This window comes from Camarhynchus parvulus, chromosome 14 (genome assembly GCF_901933205.1).
Source record: "Camarhynchus parvulus chromosome 14, STF_HiC, whole genome shotgun sequence".
NCBI classification, from domain to species: Eukaryota; Metazoa; Chordata; class Aves; order Passeriformes; family Thraupidae; genus Camarhynchus; species Camarhynchus parvulus.
The window spans coordinates 6,239,246-6,254,238 of record NC_044584.1 but is presented as its reverse complement, the minus strand read 5'-3'; the positions used below and the strand labels follow the sequence as shown (position 1 = coordinate 6,254,238).

The 14,993-nt window shown below is 52.6% G+C and overlaps 1 protein-coding gene across 6 annotated transcripts in view; it reads left to right on the top strand.

Moving 5' to 3' along the window:
* The window catches only part of MPRIP (myosin phosphatase Rho interacting protein), a 72,822-nt gene that overhangs the window by 46,349 nt on the left and 11,480 nt on the right, over positions 1–14,993 (top strand). For 4 of the 6 annotated variants that reach the window (XM_030957856.1, XM_030957857.1, XM_030957859.1 and 1 more), the window contains exons 11-16: positions 905–973; positions 1,193–1,282; positions 1,716–1,825; positions 6,103–6,688; positions 7,567–7,683; positions 10,614–14,468. In XM_030957856.1, the coding sequence (XP_030813716.1) occupies positions 905–973; positions 1,193–1,282; positions 1,716–1,825; positions 6,103–6,688; positions 7,567–7,683; positions 10,614–14,468 (4,827 nt within the window). The remainder of the gene's footprint in view (positions 1–904; positions 974–1,192; positions 1,283–1,715; positions 1,826–6,102; positions 6,689–7,566; positions 7,684–10,613; positions 14,469–14,993) is intronic. The other 2 variants (XM_030957860.1, XM_030957861.1) reach the window with 1 other exon arrangement.

The following is a 14,993-nucleotide window of genomic DNA, read 5'->3' as shown; positions in this document are numbered from 1 at the left end:
AGCCCTGGTTTCATGTTCCTGTTCCCTATTTATTACTCTCGTCTCCCTTGCGACCCAGCGACCTCTTTGGTGTCAGAAATGAGGCTCAGGTAAAGTCTTCTGAGTGCCAGGGAAATTACAATAAATAAATAAATAAATAGATGGCTCTGAGGGAAGCAGCTGGTGCCACTTCCCTGCTGCCAATTCCCAAAGGGATGCAGGATGTTCTGCCCTATTGGAGCCTTAGGGGTGGGCACTGATGCCGAGGCAGCATGGATGGCCCTGGCTGTTTGCAAACCACCCCTTCCCTGCATTTCCTTCCCTCCTACTCAGCTGTCAGGGAAAAGGAGGGCAATTTGCCTGTGGCTGTGGCTGGCCCAGGCTCTCCTGTGGGTACCCCTGGGTCCAAGGACACATCCGTAGACAGCCAAAGGGGAATTGGCAGCTGGAGCAAGTGCTTTATTGACTGAAAGCTGCCTTGGGTGAGCCTGTGCTGGAAGCATTCAGGAGGCAGATTTGTATAGAGCAAGGGCCAGGAATAGACTCCAAACTCAATTTCTAGGTACTGTAAATAAAATATGAATGTCTTACTACATTTTTTGTGCTAGAAAGGCTTTGAAGTGCAGTCCCTAAAAGCCTTGCAGTGGAGCTAATGGAGAGGCTGCCACTGTCCTGTGGCTCTGGCAGTGTCACTGTGACGTGCAGTGTCTGGTACTCTGCAGGGTGGCAGCAAACCATCACTGTCCCTTGCACTGCTGCCTCTTTGGGTCTCCCCTTACCCCATGGAGTGGCTGTGTGTGGAGCTGGGAGGGACAGGCATCGAGCTGCCTCCTGCAGGGTGGCTCTGATGGTCCACCTGTGACAAGCAACCATGAATATGGGAAAGGAGCAGAATTGTAACTGCTCCATCTTTGTTGTTTCCTAGTGGAAGAAGCACTGGTTTGTGCTGACTGACCAGAGCCTGAGATACTACCGGGATTCAGTGGCAGAAGAGGTGAGTGTCTTGTGTCAGTGTTCAGCCCATTACAGGGCAGCTCCTGGTGCTCCCAAAAGGATCCTGGGCAGGTCACTGCCTCTCTCAGTGCCCTCATTCCCAGATGCCAAAGTCCTGGAACCCCTTCAGGGCTTTGTGCTTCTCAGGGGCCTTCCTGCAAGCCCGCCATGCTTTGGGGCTGCAAAGCTTTGTGGCTTATTTTACCTCTTCCCTCTGTAGGCAGCTGACCTGGACGGAGAAATCGATTTATCCACATGCTATGATGTCACTGAGTACCCAGTTCAGCGGAACTACGGCTTCCAGATCCATGTAAGGAAAATGTGGGGAGCGGGAAGGGTCCAGCTGCAGGACAGCTGATGGGGATGCTTGTCTGTGACAAGGGGAACATCTCCCCAGACACCCAAGAGAGGCCACTCAGTATCCCCCCACAGTGCTCCAGAGAGCTGTGGCCTTGGGTTTGAGAGCCAGTTTTTTGGCTGTCTTAGAAAAGGAAGGGGGAAAGGGAAGGTTTTGTCACAGACTTAGGGTCTCACCTTTGGCAGAATCATCCTGATTGCTGAGAAATGCTAATTCCCACTGGGAGTGTGCTGGGGACAGAGGGGCTGGGTTTGACCTCTGTGAGGCCAGCAAGCAGTGCCCTAGCACTGGGGGCTTGGGGATGGGTGCAGGGTGGTCTCAGGGAGTTGGGAGGCTGCTGGTGGGTGCAGTCACCTGCTCTGAGCTGTTCTTTCTCTCACTGTAGACAAAGGAAGGGGAGTTCACCCTCTCTGCCATGACGTCGGGCATCCGCCGCAACTGGATCCAGACCATCATGAAACACGTTCGCCCCACCACTGCTCCTGATGTAACAAGGTAAGGGGGGGCTGTAGCAGCCCTTGCAGCTCTGTGGTTTGCAGGAATAACTCATCCCTCATCTCTTTTCTTTCCTCTTTCTGAGCCTGTCTGTTCCTGGAAGCTGCAGCTCTTTTTCACATCTCTCTGAGCTTAATTTGGATACGCGTTGTGGGGACGCTGATATGCCGAGTTATTCTTACACGTGCAGATTTCAAAGAGGGTTGAAAATGTGGTTTTAATTTGTGCATAGGAATATGAAACACTGTTCCTATATCAAGGCTCCTCTGGATTCCCACCAGGTATTGTGAAACCACTTGGATTCAGTTGTGCTGGGTTCACCCTTTCCTCTGGCTACTGTTCAGCACGAGCTGCCCAGCCCCTCTATGGGTCACAGCAGCAGGAGCTCAGGGTTCCATTTAGAAGCTGTTTGGCTCTGATCTATTTTAAGCTCCAGCCAGGAAATCATCTTCCCTCCTCTTCTGATCTTGCAGAAAGCTGCTGCAGCTCGTCCCCCTTAAGCTGTAGTAATGCTGGTGTCTCCTCCTGCGTCAGTGCCAGAGGAAGGGGACCTCCTGCGTCACACAGTACCTTCTGTGGGCGCTTCCAGCTGTGTGTTCAGGGTATTTGGCCTCCTCACAGCTGTCTGTGCTGGTCACACTCATACAGGCCACTTCTTACAGGCTGTGTGGACACAGCTACACACTAACTCCGTCTCCTGTCCTTACTGTAGCGGCAGCCAGCAGGTTTTTGCCAGGTTTGTTCCTGTGTTGACGGAATGGCTCTTCTGACCCAGTGCTGTTGACCTGGAGATGCTCCAGCTTCTCCTTCCCCATCCTGCTTAGCCCTCAGCCATTGTTTTCCCAGCCGTGCCCGAGCTCTGGTGGATATCACAGGGGTCTCATGGAAGCTGCCTTTCTCCTCACTCCTGTGTATGTTTGATTTCCATGCAATCCCAGGAAAAACTTCTCTTTGAAACTATCCGTGCTGAAGCCCAGGTTGGAAAACTGTGTTCTCTCCTGTATTAACGTTCTGTGGTTTGTATATCTCGTGATTCACTGCATGCTCCTCCTTTTCTGCACCTCGGATGGGAAGTCCTGCAGTTTCCATTTATTTTTCTTTCTTTTCTTCCCCCCTTCCTTTTTTTTTTTTTTTTTATTTTTCTTTTAAATAAAAACCAGAGAGAAGGGAAGAAGCAGCCTGGTCTTGACCCTTGATTTCCCCACACTGGTATCTTCCGATGTGACTAGATACGAAGATGAAGACCAAGGAAATTTGAGGGGACCTCTCTGCCTTTAAAGAGCCAGATGTATTTATGGTTGCTCACAGGTTACTGCAGCACGATAGCCCTGTGCTCACTGTCTGCACCTGCTCCAAGCCCACACAGAGTGGTTTCACTTGGCTTTCCCTCTGAGAGGGTCCAGGCGCAGGTCCCTGTTGGGCAGTAACTTGTTACACTGCACAAACAGACTGTGAACCAGTCCTGAGCTGGGAAAAGGGAATGAATGATGTGTGTGTGCTTCTGTGGTTTCCCACCGAGCTGGTGCTGTGGGTTAGTCACATTGCTGGAGTCCTGCTCTGTGTGTGCAGCAGGGCTGTGTTCACTGGTGCCTGCCTGGCAGCCCTTTGCAGCAGTGTGGGGTATCCCAGCCCATCCCACCTGGCTTTGGGATGCCATTGCATTCTGCACCAGGGAAGCAGAGGGTGAAGGGGGCTGCTGGAAGGACAAACTGCCCAAGGCTCAGCATGGAGGGGTGCTGGGTGTTGGCACAGTGGTGGGGTGTTGTGCTCAGTGTGTCAAGAGGGCAGCAGTGCTCACTCATACCCGGGGATGGTCCCACACACTCCTGCAGCCCTTAGCTGTGTCTCATTAACCTGCTGCCGTGGCTCCACCCAGCCAAACACTCCCTGTCTCGGTTTCTTGAGCCCTAATGATGGTTTACAGTGCTGCATGTGTCAGCACCCGGCATGGGCAGCAGATGCTGCACTGCTCCCTGCCCTCAGCAGTGCCCTGCAATCTGCAGAGGCACTAATGGCAGTCTGCTAATGATGATGGGGCAAATAGAAGATACCCCCATGAATGAAAGTGGCTGCTTCAGAACTGGATCCATGTTGAACTCATTGCCCTTGTGAGGCTGGGTTCCCCAGTGCACCCCAGTTCCCTGCAAACTTTGTGCTCTTCTTGCCACAGCGTGCTCAGCTTGCAGCTTGCACCATTCCCACCCCTATTTAAAAAAGCCTTTTTATTTTAACCTGTAAATACCATTGGGAGGCAAAGATCACCCCCTTCCTGTGTGATATAAATTAATTTCTCTGTGGTGGAGGAGATGTGGAATGGTTGAGCAGAATTAATAGCCGTGGGGCACTTGCAGGAGATGAAATGAGAAACTTTGGGCCAACCTTCTGAGTGTCTTCACTTCGTTCCCAGCAGCCATCCCTCTGCTCCCCGACCCACATCCCGTGCCCTTTGGAAAGCAGCAGAGGAGAAATGAGCTCGTGAGAGATGTCACCTCTAGAAATGCCGAGGTTCTTCCACGTGGGTTTTAGAACAGCAAAATATCTGTGTCCCAACACCATATGGAAGGCCCCAGGACCCTCATTTCTTTACTAACACTCTTCTCCATTTTAAGACTCATTCTCATCCCTGCTTTACTTTAAAATGCAGCTGTAATCACTAACTGACTCCAGATTGAGAGCCTGGCTTTGGAGTCGTGCAGTATCATGGGTGAGGAGCAGTGACATTTCATCGTCGTGCCTTCTGGGTTTATTTTATTAGCTGCAAGTGACAGCACAGAAGAAGGAATTATCTCTGAGCTGGTTTTAGCCTGTAGCTGCCAGAGTCTCTCAAAGCCCAGCTCTACTGAGCCTGTGGTTTGCTGCTGGATGACAGTGCATCGGAAGATACTAGCCCACACAGAGCCATGTCTTCTGCTCCATCCTTTGTTTTGGGCATATGCACATCCATGAGGTTCTTGGCTGGGGGCTGGGGTGTGTTTCTGAGGTGGGAGAAGCTGTGATGCTGCTGCTGCTCTGCTCTGCTGCTGCTGCTGCTGCTGCTGTTGTTCCTGATCACAGCAGTCCCCGTGCATGTGGTCCCTTGGGTCAGAGGCTGTAGTGAAGGGCCCAGTGAGCTGCTTTCCAGCTCTTGCACAAAGCTTGTTGAGTCCCTGCTGGAGGCTGGGGATACTGTGGTTGTATTGGAAGCAGGGAGAGCCAGGAGTCAGCCTGAGCAGCAGGACTGTGCCTTGGGAGGCAGCTTTTGGAGGTTTGGGTAGCAAAGAGAGTTCAGCAAGTGCCCACTACTCCCTTGGGACAGGTTTCCTCCACAGACCTAGCATACTGCTGTTTTCTGGTTTAATTTAATCTGCATGTTACAGGGCTGGCATGTCCGTATTTAATAAGCTAATACTGCATTATGGATTATCTGTAGGTTAGAAATGGTATTGCCTTCCCCTGTTAACTTCCCCTGCTTGATGAGTATGTCTCCCTCCTCAACCCACCACCCTCTAACTCGGCACTAAAAATCATTCCTTGCTTGAGAAACTGGCATTTTCAGTGATTTCTGTGATGTGTTGAGTAATGTGCTCTCCTTGCTGTACTCACTCCTGCCCATGTCAGGGGGCTGCCCAGCGCCAGGGGGGCTGCCCATGCTGCCTGTGGGGCTGGGTGCCCTGGGGAGGTCTGTGCCTTCAGTGCCGATAGTGGCACAGAGAAGTTACGGACCCATTAATACTTTTCCAAGCTGAAGGGGAACCTTACCCTTTCCCAAGACTCTCAGAGCTGCTCTGTGCTTCTCCACCCCACAGCTCCGAAGCCAGCCTGGCTTTGGTGGGAGTGGTGGCATCTTTCTCACAAGCGCATGACTATGGCCATGCCAGCTGGGGTGTGCATGGAGCCCCACAGCCTGGGGGCTGGAGGAGCTGTTGGAACCTCTGACAGCACAGTTTGGGGTTGCTGCCTCAGCCATGGGTTGCTGCTTGCTCATGGTCACTAGCCCCAGTGTGGCTGCCAAGGAGGAACAAGGTTGGGATCAGCCACTCTCCGGGTGCCAGGGTGTCCCAGGAGCAGCTGGGGCCACTTGCACCAAGGCTTTGCACACCAGCACATCCTGGGCAAGGGCAGCAACAGCTCCTGTGCCCGAGGGGCAAGGGGAGATGGAGGGGCAGGGGCACCCACGTGGCATTGGCTTGGGCTTCCAGCAGCCCTTTCCCACCCGGCTCTTGGAGGCATGCATGGCAGCGCCTGGCTGTCTCCAGCACCCACTGACACTTTCCTTCACCCTTTCTCTGTCCTCACAGCTCACTGCCGGAAGAGAAAAGCAAAACAGGCTCTTCCTTCGAGACCGGTCCAAAGCCGAGCGAGAAGCCGGATGCGGAACAAGCTGAGCTGGACACGGAGCAGAAGCGGAGCCGCGCCCGGGAGCGTCGACGAGAAGGACGCTCCAAGACCTTTGACTGGGCTGAATTCCGCCCCATCCAGCAGGCCCTGGTGCAGGAGCGTGCCAACGCTGCGGACTCCTCCAGCAGCGGCTCGGCCGCCTTCCCCAGGGACGCCGGAGCTGCCGACGCCGACCCCGGGGAGCTGGAGCGGGAGCGGGCCCGGCGGCGCGAGGAGCGGCGCAAGCGCTTTGAGATGATCGATGCTGTGGACGGGGCAGGGTCAGAAGAGGCGCTGAGGATGGAGGTGGACAGGATCCTGCCTGTCCCTGGAGACATCAAACCACAGAACGTCCACGTGGAGATTGAGCAGCGCTGGCACCAGGTGGAGACCACCCCGCTGCGGGAGGAGAAGCAGATCCCCATCACGCCCCTGCACCTCGCCCACGCCGAGGACAGGGAAGAGGGGCTGACGAAGCAGCACCTGACCACGCTGCTGGAGAAGGAGGTAAAGGGATGTGTAGGGTGCAGGCTGCCTGCCAAAATGGCCTTCAGGCCACTGGGGTGACTGTAGGGAGCGTGATATAGGCTTAAAAATAGCTGTAAATATTCCTCCTTCATAATAGCAACAAGTAGGGATGCTATAGGTTCCTTGGGGAGCTGGCAGGGCACAGATCTGAATCCATTCCTGTTCAGCCCTTCCAGCAGCTTTCAAGTTTCCCACAGTTGCAGAAGGGGCTGTTCTTACGGCCTGGTAATTCCTTACCCCTCCCAGCCAGCAGAACCTGATTTGTGGTGGTTGTAGCCAGCCTGTCTCTGAAAAATGGGTACAAATTCAAGCTCCTAATCCTCTGTGGCTCTGCAGCTATAGAGACCTGTGTCTGCATTTATGAACTGCCATGAGCTGAGCACACAAAGATTCCCTTTTTGTGGAGCCTACATCAACTAGTCTTAAGATTTTTGGAAAAGAATGGACGAGACTCAGCTCACTTGGAAGAGTTCTGTGCCCGGGATAACAAAGGTTGTTGTTAGCTGGGATTAAGGTGTATTAGTGGCAATGAAAGGGGTAAACTTTTCTTATGGAGTAACCAGGAATATCACCGAGCTGAACTGGGCTGGGATTTGCCAGGGTCGTGCCTGGCACAAGCTGGTGCCGTTCATCCTTTGCTGCAGTGAACTTTACGAATTACAGTATTGCATAAATAAGTTCTTTCAGAGGGGAGGGATTTTCCTGGAAAAACGAAATCCAGGTCCCACAGCAGAGCAGAGCAGCAGTGCCATCAAAAGCTCTGTTAATTCTGCTCTGTGTCCCCTCCGAGCCACTTGTTCCTTATGGCTGATCCCCTGCCCACTCCCTGGACGCTGTCTCTGTTCATGTCCCTCCAGCTGGAGCAGAAGCAGAAGGAGGCCCTGGAGCTCCTGGAGCAGAACCGGCACCTGCAGGATCAGCTGAAAGTGGCTCTGGGCCGGGAGCAGAGCGCCCGGGAGGGCTACGTGTTGCAGGTAGGAGAGCAGGGAGGAGATGGAGATCCATCTTCCCTGTGCCCCAGGGATCCCTGGTGGGCTTCCATCTGTGGTGTTCGTGGGGACATCCTGGGTAACCACCACTGAGCTCCCAGAGATTTGACCTTCTTGAAAACGTCGCTTATTCTGTAGCATACCAGAGTCATCTGCTTATGGAAACCTCTGATCTGGGATGGAGTAGAAGGTAGCATTACCTGTTAGCATTCCCAAGGGAAAACAAAACAGAGCCAGATAGATGGGAAGTCCACCTCTGATCCATCCCATACTGTGTTTGCCTTTGCAACAGCTGTTTTCCCCTTTCTGTGCCCCAGATTCTCCCCTCAGGCAGCAGGGTGCCCACAAGGCTTTCCAAGCATCCTATAGCCCACCAGTTGTTCCTGGCTGGTGATTTTGTGTGCCCGTTACACAGGCAAACACGGGACACTCAGATGTATCTCCCGGGCACATTCCCTGCAGCCAGGGTGGGATTTGCACTGGGATGACCTGTTATCTTGGATCACTTTGGTGGTTTCTGCTGTCACAAGATTCCTCAGCAAAGCCTTGAAATGAGTTTTGGAGGATCTGACAAAAGAAACAGGATGGTCTTTGGGAAAACCTTTCCTCCCCTCATCCAAACAAAGCAGGTTTTTTTCAGCCCTTCCTCTGGGAACATCCATGCCTGGGAGAAGTTGTGGCACCTGCAGGGCAGCTTCTGGCTGCTCTCAGGGGTCCATAGTCCTGTTCTGTGCAGGGGCAGCATTTTGACCTGCTCAAATCTACTTGACCAAACTGGCTGTGGATCAAAGTGGCCGCGCGCTGCCGCATGCTGTGCTCCCGTGGCAGCAAAACCCAGTGTCAATGCCAAATCTTGCATCCTTATTTCTCACAGGAAAATTTTCCCTGAAGAAGTTGCACAGGCAGTGGAGCCAGCCCAGGGAGGGGGACATCTTGCCTTCCTTGCCCATGATCTCCCAGGAGGAGTAATTAATTCATTTCTGGAGTCTCCGAGCTGACAGTGCCGGCTTGGAGGAGTTCCATTTTCACTTGGCAGAGCTGGAAGAGTAACTAAGTCCCACTTCCCTGGGGCAGAGGCGTCTGACCTCCCTTTGCCTGGAGCCTGGAAAAATCAGGGTCTGGGGATAAAAGCTGGATGCTGAATCCACCATCAGATTGAAGTTGGCCACAGTGCCTCGATACGAGGAGGGGTGGTGAGGGGGACAGCCTGCAGAGAGGCTGAGCTGCAGAGAGAAGTGACCCAAACTTGGACCTGGAAGTTGGAGAGGGTTTTTGGAAAGGTTGGAGGTTTTTGCCTGCTCCAGTCTAATTGTTCTGGGGATTTCCCTTGTGTTTCTTGGGAACCAGAGGGATTAAAGTGCTATTGTAGAAGGGAGTAACCCCACCAAACCCTGCTGGGGTGGAGAGAGTGGAGCCACTGGGGGAATTCTGCAGCCAAACATCACAGCATTTTTTGGACAACCCCTCTAAATGTCATGCTGCCCACCCCATCATGATTTTGGGGAGGTTACTGCATTGTCTGTTAGGAGGGCTGATAGAGAAGCCTGACTGCTGCCAAGCCCATCCCTCCTGAGCTGCCTGGGAGACACCAACCCCTCCTTGGCAGCCTGACCAGCCCCACAGGGATGGACCCCCATGCACTGCCTGTTCCGTGAGGCAGTGCTGAGCCCCCCCTCCAATGCATGTGCCATGCACCAAAGCCTCTCTGGCCTCGTGTAACCCCTCTTTTGCTCTGAGCTTCCTCGGGATGGGGCACCCTAACCTTGATCCCTACTGGGAGAAACACCAGGAGCTCCTGCTCCTGGCAGATGGGCCGGAGACATCCCCCTCTGCGGCCACTGTGGGTGGGAGGGGGCACGTACTAACCTGTCCCAGACGGATATTCTTGCATGTTTTTGGTGTAAAGCATGAAATTTAACTTAACATAACTGAGTGTCACATCTGTGGGCTTTCCTTAATCAGCAACCAGAGTACAGCAAGGCAGGCCAAATTCCTAAGCTTAACGCTGTGCTTCTCTCACTTCTTCCTGTCTGTGTATTTTCTTTTTTAAGATACATAATTTCTGTCGCCTTTTGCATGACGCTTTCTGTGAGTTTTCTCTTTGCATGCTCCATTGCTTTGGTTTGAAACTCACAAAGGTTGGTTTCTTTCATTTTTACATTCTCATCACACCTTTTCCTTCCCTCCATTTGTCGGGCTTTTTATTTTTGTCCTTTGTTGGTTTATTTTATTTTGCAGGTAGAGAAATTAGATCCTCCCTAGCCCTAAGCTTTAGCATAACATCATCTCTCTAAAACCATGAGCAGCCACTCAGTCCTGTTTGGCAGGCACAGAAATGACATCGCCACCACGATGGCGGCCCGTCGCCCCGTGTATGGGTGGGATGTGATGTCATTTGCTGTCACCTCACTTTCTGTTGTTGCTTTTGGTCGGTGGACTGTATTACCTGAACTGTGCACTTTTTGTTTCACAAAACAAACAAGCAAACTTGCTATAAAAAAGCAGTTCCTTTCTCCTCCACCTTGTTTCATCTCCTCCTCCTCATCATCCTTGGCATTTTTCTTTTGTCTGTCTGTCTCCGTTTTGCTGCTGGTGTTTCTTCTTCATTGTTTTTTTAATTCTGTTTGAGTTTGGGTTTATTATTTTTTTTCCATTTAGCCTGTTACTGTACAGCTGTTTTGATGTTGTGGTCAGTGTTTTCTGTTACTGGAAAGCAGTTGTCGCTCATTAAAATAAAAAAAAAAGTTGGTCAAACAAACCAAATTGTGCCAAGAACAAATCATCCCAATTGGAGCAGTGAGTAGCAGCCAAGTCGCTGTGAGGAGCTTTTCCATGGCCTGCCTGGCCAGAGGTGTGACACTCAGAAGGGAGAGCCAAGAGTGTTACTAATCTAGTATTTAATCAATTTTTTTAAGACCGAGGTGGCCGCCTCGCCATCAGGTGCCTGGCAGAGGCTTCACAAAGTCAACCAAGACCTCCAAAGCGAGCTGGAAGCCCAATGCCAGCGTCAAGAGGTGATCAATCAGCAGATACAGTCGCTGAAGCGCAGCTACGCCGAGGCCAAGGACGTGATCCGGCACCACGAGGCCGAGATTCAGAGCCTGCAGGCGAGGCTCAGTAACGCGGCGGCCGAGCTCGCCATCAAGGAGCAGACCCTGGCCAAGCTCAAGAGCGACCTGAGGAGCGAGAAGGAGAAAGCCAAAGAGCAGCTGGAGGAGTGGCAGCACGGCGAGGCTGCGCTCAGCTCCCAGCTGAAGGCCAGCGAGCAGAAGCTGAAGAGCGCGGAGGCGCTGCTGCTGGAGAAGACGCAGGAGCTGCGGGACCTGGAGATGCAGCAGGCTCTGCAGCGGGACCACCAGAAGGAAGTGCAGCGGCTCCAGGACAGGATCGCAGACCTCAGCGGGCAGCTGAATGCCAGCGAGCAGGCACGGGTCCTCATGGAGGAGAAGCTGCAGAAGAACTATGAGGCTTTGCTAGAGAGCTGCGAGAGGGAGAAGCAGGTTTTGATACGGAGCCTGAAGGAGGTGGAGGACAAGGCCAACGAGTATGAGAATCAGCTGCAGAACAGCGAGCAGCAAATGGAGATTCTGCAGAAGGAGAAGCTGAGCGCCAAGTTTGAAGGCAGCGAGCTCGTCCACCAGCTGGAGGAGCAGCTGGCCATGAAGGAGGCCAGCATCCAAAAACTTGCCGAGCACATCAAGGAGCTCGAAAGAGAGAGGGATCAGATCAAGTGCCGGTTCCATGAGCTCATGAATCAGGTGGCTGAGTCGGATAACGAAGTTGCAAAGCTACAAGCAAAGTTGAAAATGGAAGAGACCAACTACCACAATCTGGAGCAGTCGTTCGAGGAGGTGTCGGATCAGTTCCGGGGGGTGCAGGAGGTGCTGAAAGAGAAGGAAGAAGAGCTGAGACATGTTAAGGAAATGCACTTGAGAATTGTGGAGAAGAAGGATCAAGATCTCAGTGAGGCTTTGGTTAAAGTGGTTGCTTTAGATAGCAGTTTAGAGGAGGCTAAAGTAAAGCTAAAGGCCAAGGAGGAGGCTTTAAAGAAATTAGCTAGTGTGGGCACAGGTCCATGTGCTGAGGCGGCAGAAGACCTTGGCCCCAGTCTTGAGGCAGATGAAAGTCATCCATCCCAACTGGGGCAAACTCAGGATGTCCTCCCAGCTCTGACTTATGCACTGAAGGAGGAGGAGGATGAGGTTCTTGAGACCAGTCATAGGCAAGTGGAGGAATTTGGCTCCCCATCTAAAGTTGTAGAGCTCCAGGACCAAGAGTTGGTTCAGAAAGCTTTAGCAAAGCCTGATGTAGGAATCATGGGGGCCAAGAGGCAAAGGATCCGTTTTTCAAGCATCCAGTGTCAAAAATACATCCATCCAGATGGATCAGAGAAAAACTGGACAAGCAGTACCTCTTCAGACACAAGTCAGGACAGATCTCTGTCTGAAGAAAGCATGTCGTCAGAGCCAACTCTGGGTTACCCCTCATCAGGGACCAGTGATTCTGAGACTTATCTCTCCATCATCCATTCCCTGGAAACCAAACTGTACATTACAGAGGAGAAGCTCAAAGATGTGACGATGAAGCTGGAAAGCCAGCACGGCCATAACCAGGAGACGCTCATCGCCCTCCACCATCAGTGGGCCAGCACGGAGTCCCAGCTGCGGGAACAGCTTCAGACCAGCTTGTCCCAAGTCAATGCTTTGATCTCACAGCTGGAGAGCGAGAGGCAGGAAAAGTTCAAGCTCATAGAAAGTCACGTCAGCGAGCTGGGAGGTTTCCAGATGAAAAACGATCAAGCGCTGACTTGCTTAGAGAAGTGCAGGGAGCAGCTAAGATCCTTGCCCAAATCAGACAAGGATAAAGAGGGTGATTTGTTCCTTGTTACTCTGTCTAGCATGGAAACAACTTTATCAAATGCAATCCAAGCCTTGAGTGGAGCACCGGTCCCATCAGAGTATCAGCAGAGTGAAAGCCTCACCATGGAGAGCCCTGCTCCAGAAGGAGGGGATTTGGGAGAAGAGGAGCACATCTCCAAGGAGCAGCAAGCAGATGTGTTTGACACCGGCCAGCTGAGGTGGCTTTCTGAGAGGGTGGCATTTGAGGCCTCTCTCATCAACCAAATAGCAGAGTCTTTGAAAAATGCGAGCTCTGAGATAGCCCAGCTTCTGAGAGAGATCCAGGGAACGGCCGAGGTGGCTTTGTTGGAGCCAGCAAGTGTTTCTCATACAGCCAGTGATTTGGCCAGTGTCCTGTCTAAAAAGCTGCTGCTGGAAGGGGAGTTTTGGAGCCAGGTGGAGGAGCTGAGAGCACACTTGAGCACTAGAGAAGGAGAAGCTGAGGGTAAAACAGAAACAAGTTTGGGCATTTCCCCGTGTTTTCTCAGTGCTGTAGCAGATGCTACATTGATCAAGGCAGAACTTGGGTTTGTTGCAGAGAAAATGAGAGAATCTTTTCATCAGAGGTTAAAAGCAATTGAAGAAGAGCTCCATAATACCAAAACAGCTCTCCAGCAGCACAAATGCATGTTGGAGGAGATTATCAAAGCATACAGGACTCCTGAGTTTGACGGAGTTATGCACCAGATTTCTGAAGCACTTGAAATTCAAAAAGATGCTTCGGAAAGAACCCAGATCTCTTGGGATGGGAGCCGTGTCCAAATGGTGCCGTGCCAGGAATTAGCCAAGGTGGAAGAGACTGGCAGTGCCCCAGACCTTAGTAGTGAAGCTCTTGTTTCCATTCAGGAAGATCTTGCCCAGCAGCTAAAGGACAAATCCAATGTTCTGAAGGAGATATCTGTTGCCTTACTCTCTCTGCCTCCCGAGGAGGCCATGAGAGACTGTCAGAAGCTCCTGAAGATGTCCCAGAGTCTTTCCTACCATTCGTGCATGGGAGACCTGGAGCGGTATTCGTCTTTGTTAGTCCACGATGCCATTGTTCAGGCTCAGGTTTGTTACGCCGCTTGCAAAGTCCGGCTGGAGCACGAGAGGGAGATGAAATCCTACAAGGAGTCCCTGCAGAGCATGGATGCCCTGTGCCAGGAGCGTGTGAAGACGGTGTCTCTCGTGCGGGACGAGTACGAGGAGCTGCTCAGGAAGCAGCAGGGCGAGTACAGCGAGGTGATCGCCGTGCTGGAAAGGGAGAACGCTGACCTCAAGGCAAAGGTGTCCCAGCTGGACAACCAGCGCAGGCTCCTGGAGGAGGAAGGGCACGAGCACAGCAAGAGCTTGAGCGAGCTGCAGGGGCGCTACGAGGAGGAGATCCGAAACGTGATCGAGCAGCTCAACAGGACCGAGGATGCCCTGAAGGCCGAGAGGGTGGAGGGGCTCAGCCAGCTGGACGCCGTTGTCCGCGACAAGCAGAACATGGAGCAGTATCACCTGGAGCAGATGCAAACGCTGGAGGAGAAGTTCCAGGCCAAGATCAAGGAGCTGCAGGTCATCCACGGCCAGGAGCTGCAGGCGCTGCAGGAGCACTACAGCCAGAACCTGCAGCGCCTGCAAGAGACCCTCGATGAGTACCAGAGGCAGCACCCAGAGGCGTCCCCCGCGGTGGCCCCGGGCTCTGGGGACACCTGGGTGGCTGGCAAGGCAGGTGGCACCGGGCAGGACCCCGGCAGCGACCCGGACTCCATGCACGGCCTGAGGGAACGCATCCAGGAGCTGGAGGCCCAGATGAACGTCATGAGGGATGAGCTGGAGAACAAACACCTGGAGGGGAACGCTTCTACTTTGAGGGAAAAATACCAGAAAGACTTTGAAAACCTAAAGGTCTCGATATGTTTAACACTTTCTGCCTTCTGCTGCTGAGCGTGTGGGAGGGCACGTGCAGTCGCAGGGTTTTCAGCCGTCCCCTGAAACAGCCAGCGTGCTGAAACAAGCCCCAGGGTATTAGCCAGGCCTCTGTAAAGCATGGTGTTTCCTTCTTCTCCATGCTGGGGTATTCTAAATGCATTGCTGAGGGCTTGGGAAGGTGGATTTCCAGAGGTGGTCTTTGTGTGGAGGGGGAAAGAGAGTTTCAAAGTAGCTCGATAACATCACGCTCTCCTTCAACACGAAGACCTCAGTGTTTCTCCTACATTTTGTTTGTGACTTCCCTTTAAAAGCATTCCTCAGCTCTGTCTTTCCCAGTCTGATCAAATCTCCAGTCTGTCTCTGCTGCCTTCAAAAACGCAGGATGAAATGGAAACTTGATGCTCTCAAAATGTATGTTCCTAGGGAAAGTAGCTGCAAAGAGATGCCAAATTCTGTAGCAAAGCAGAGCTCCTCTGCAGGAGGCTGCGAGGACCATGCTGG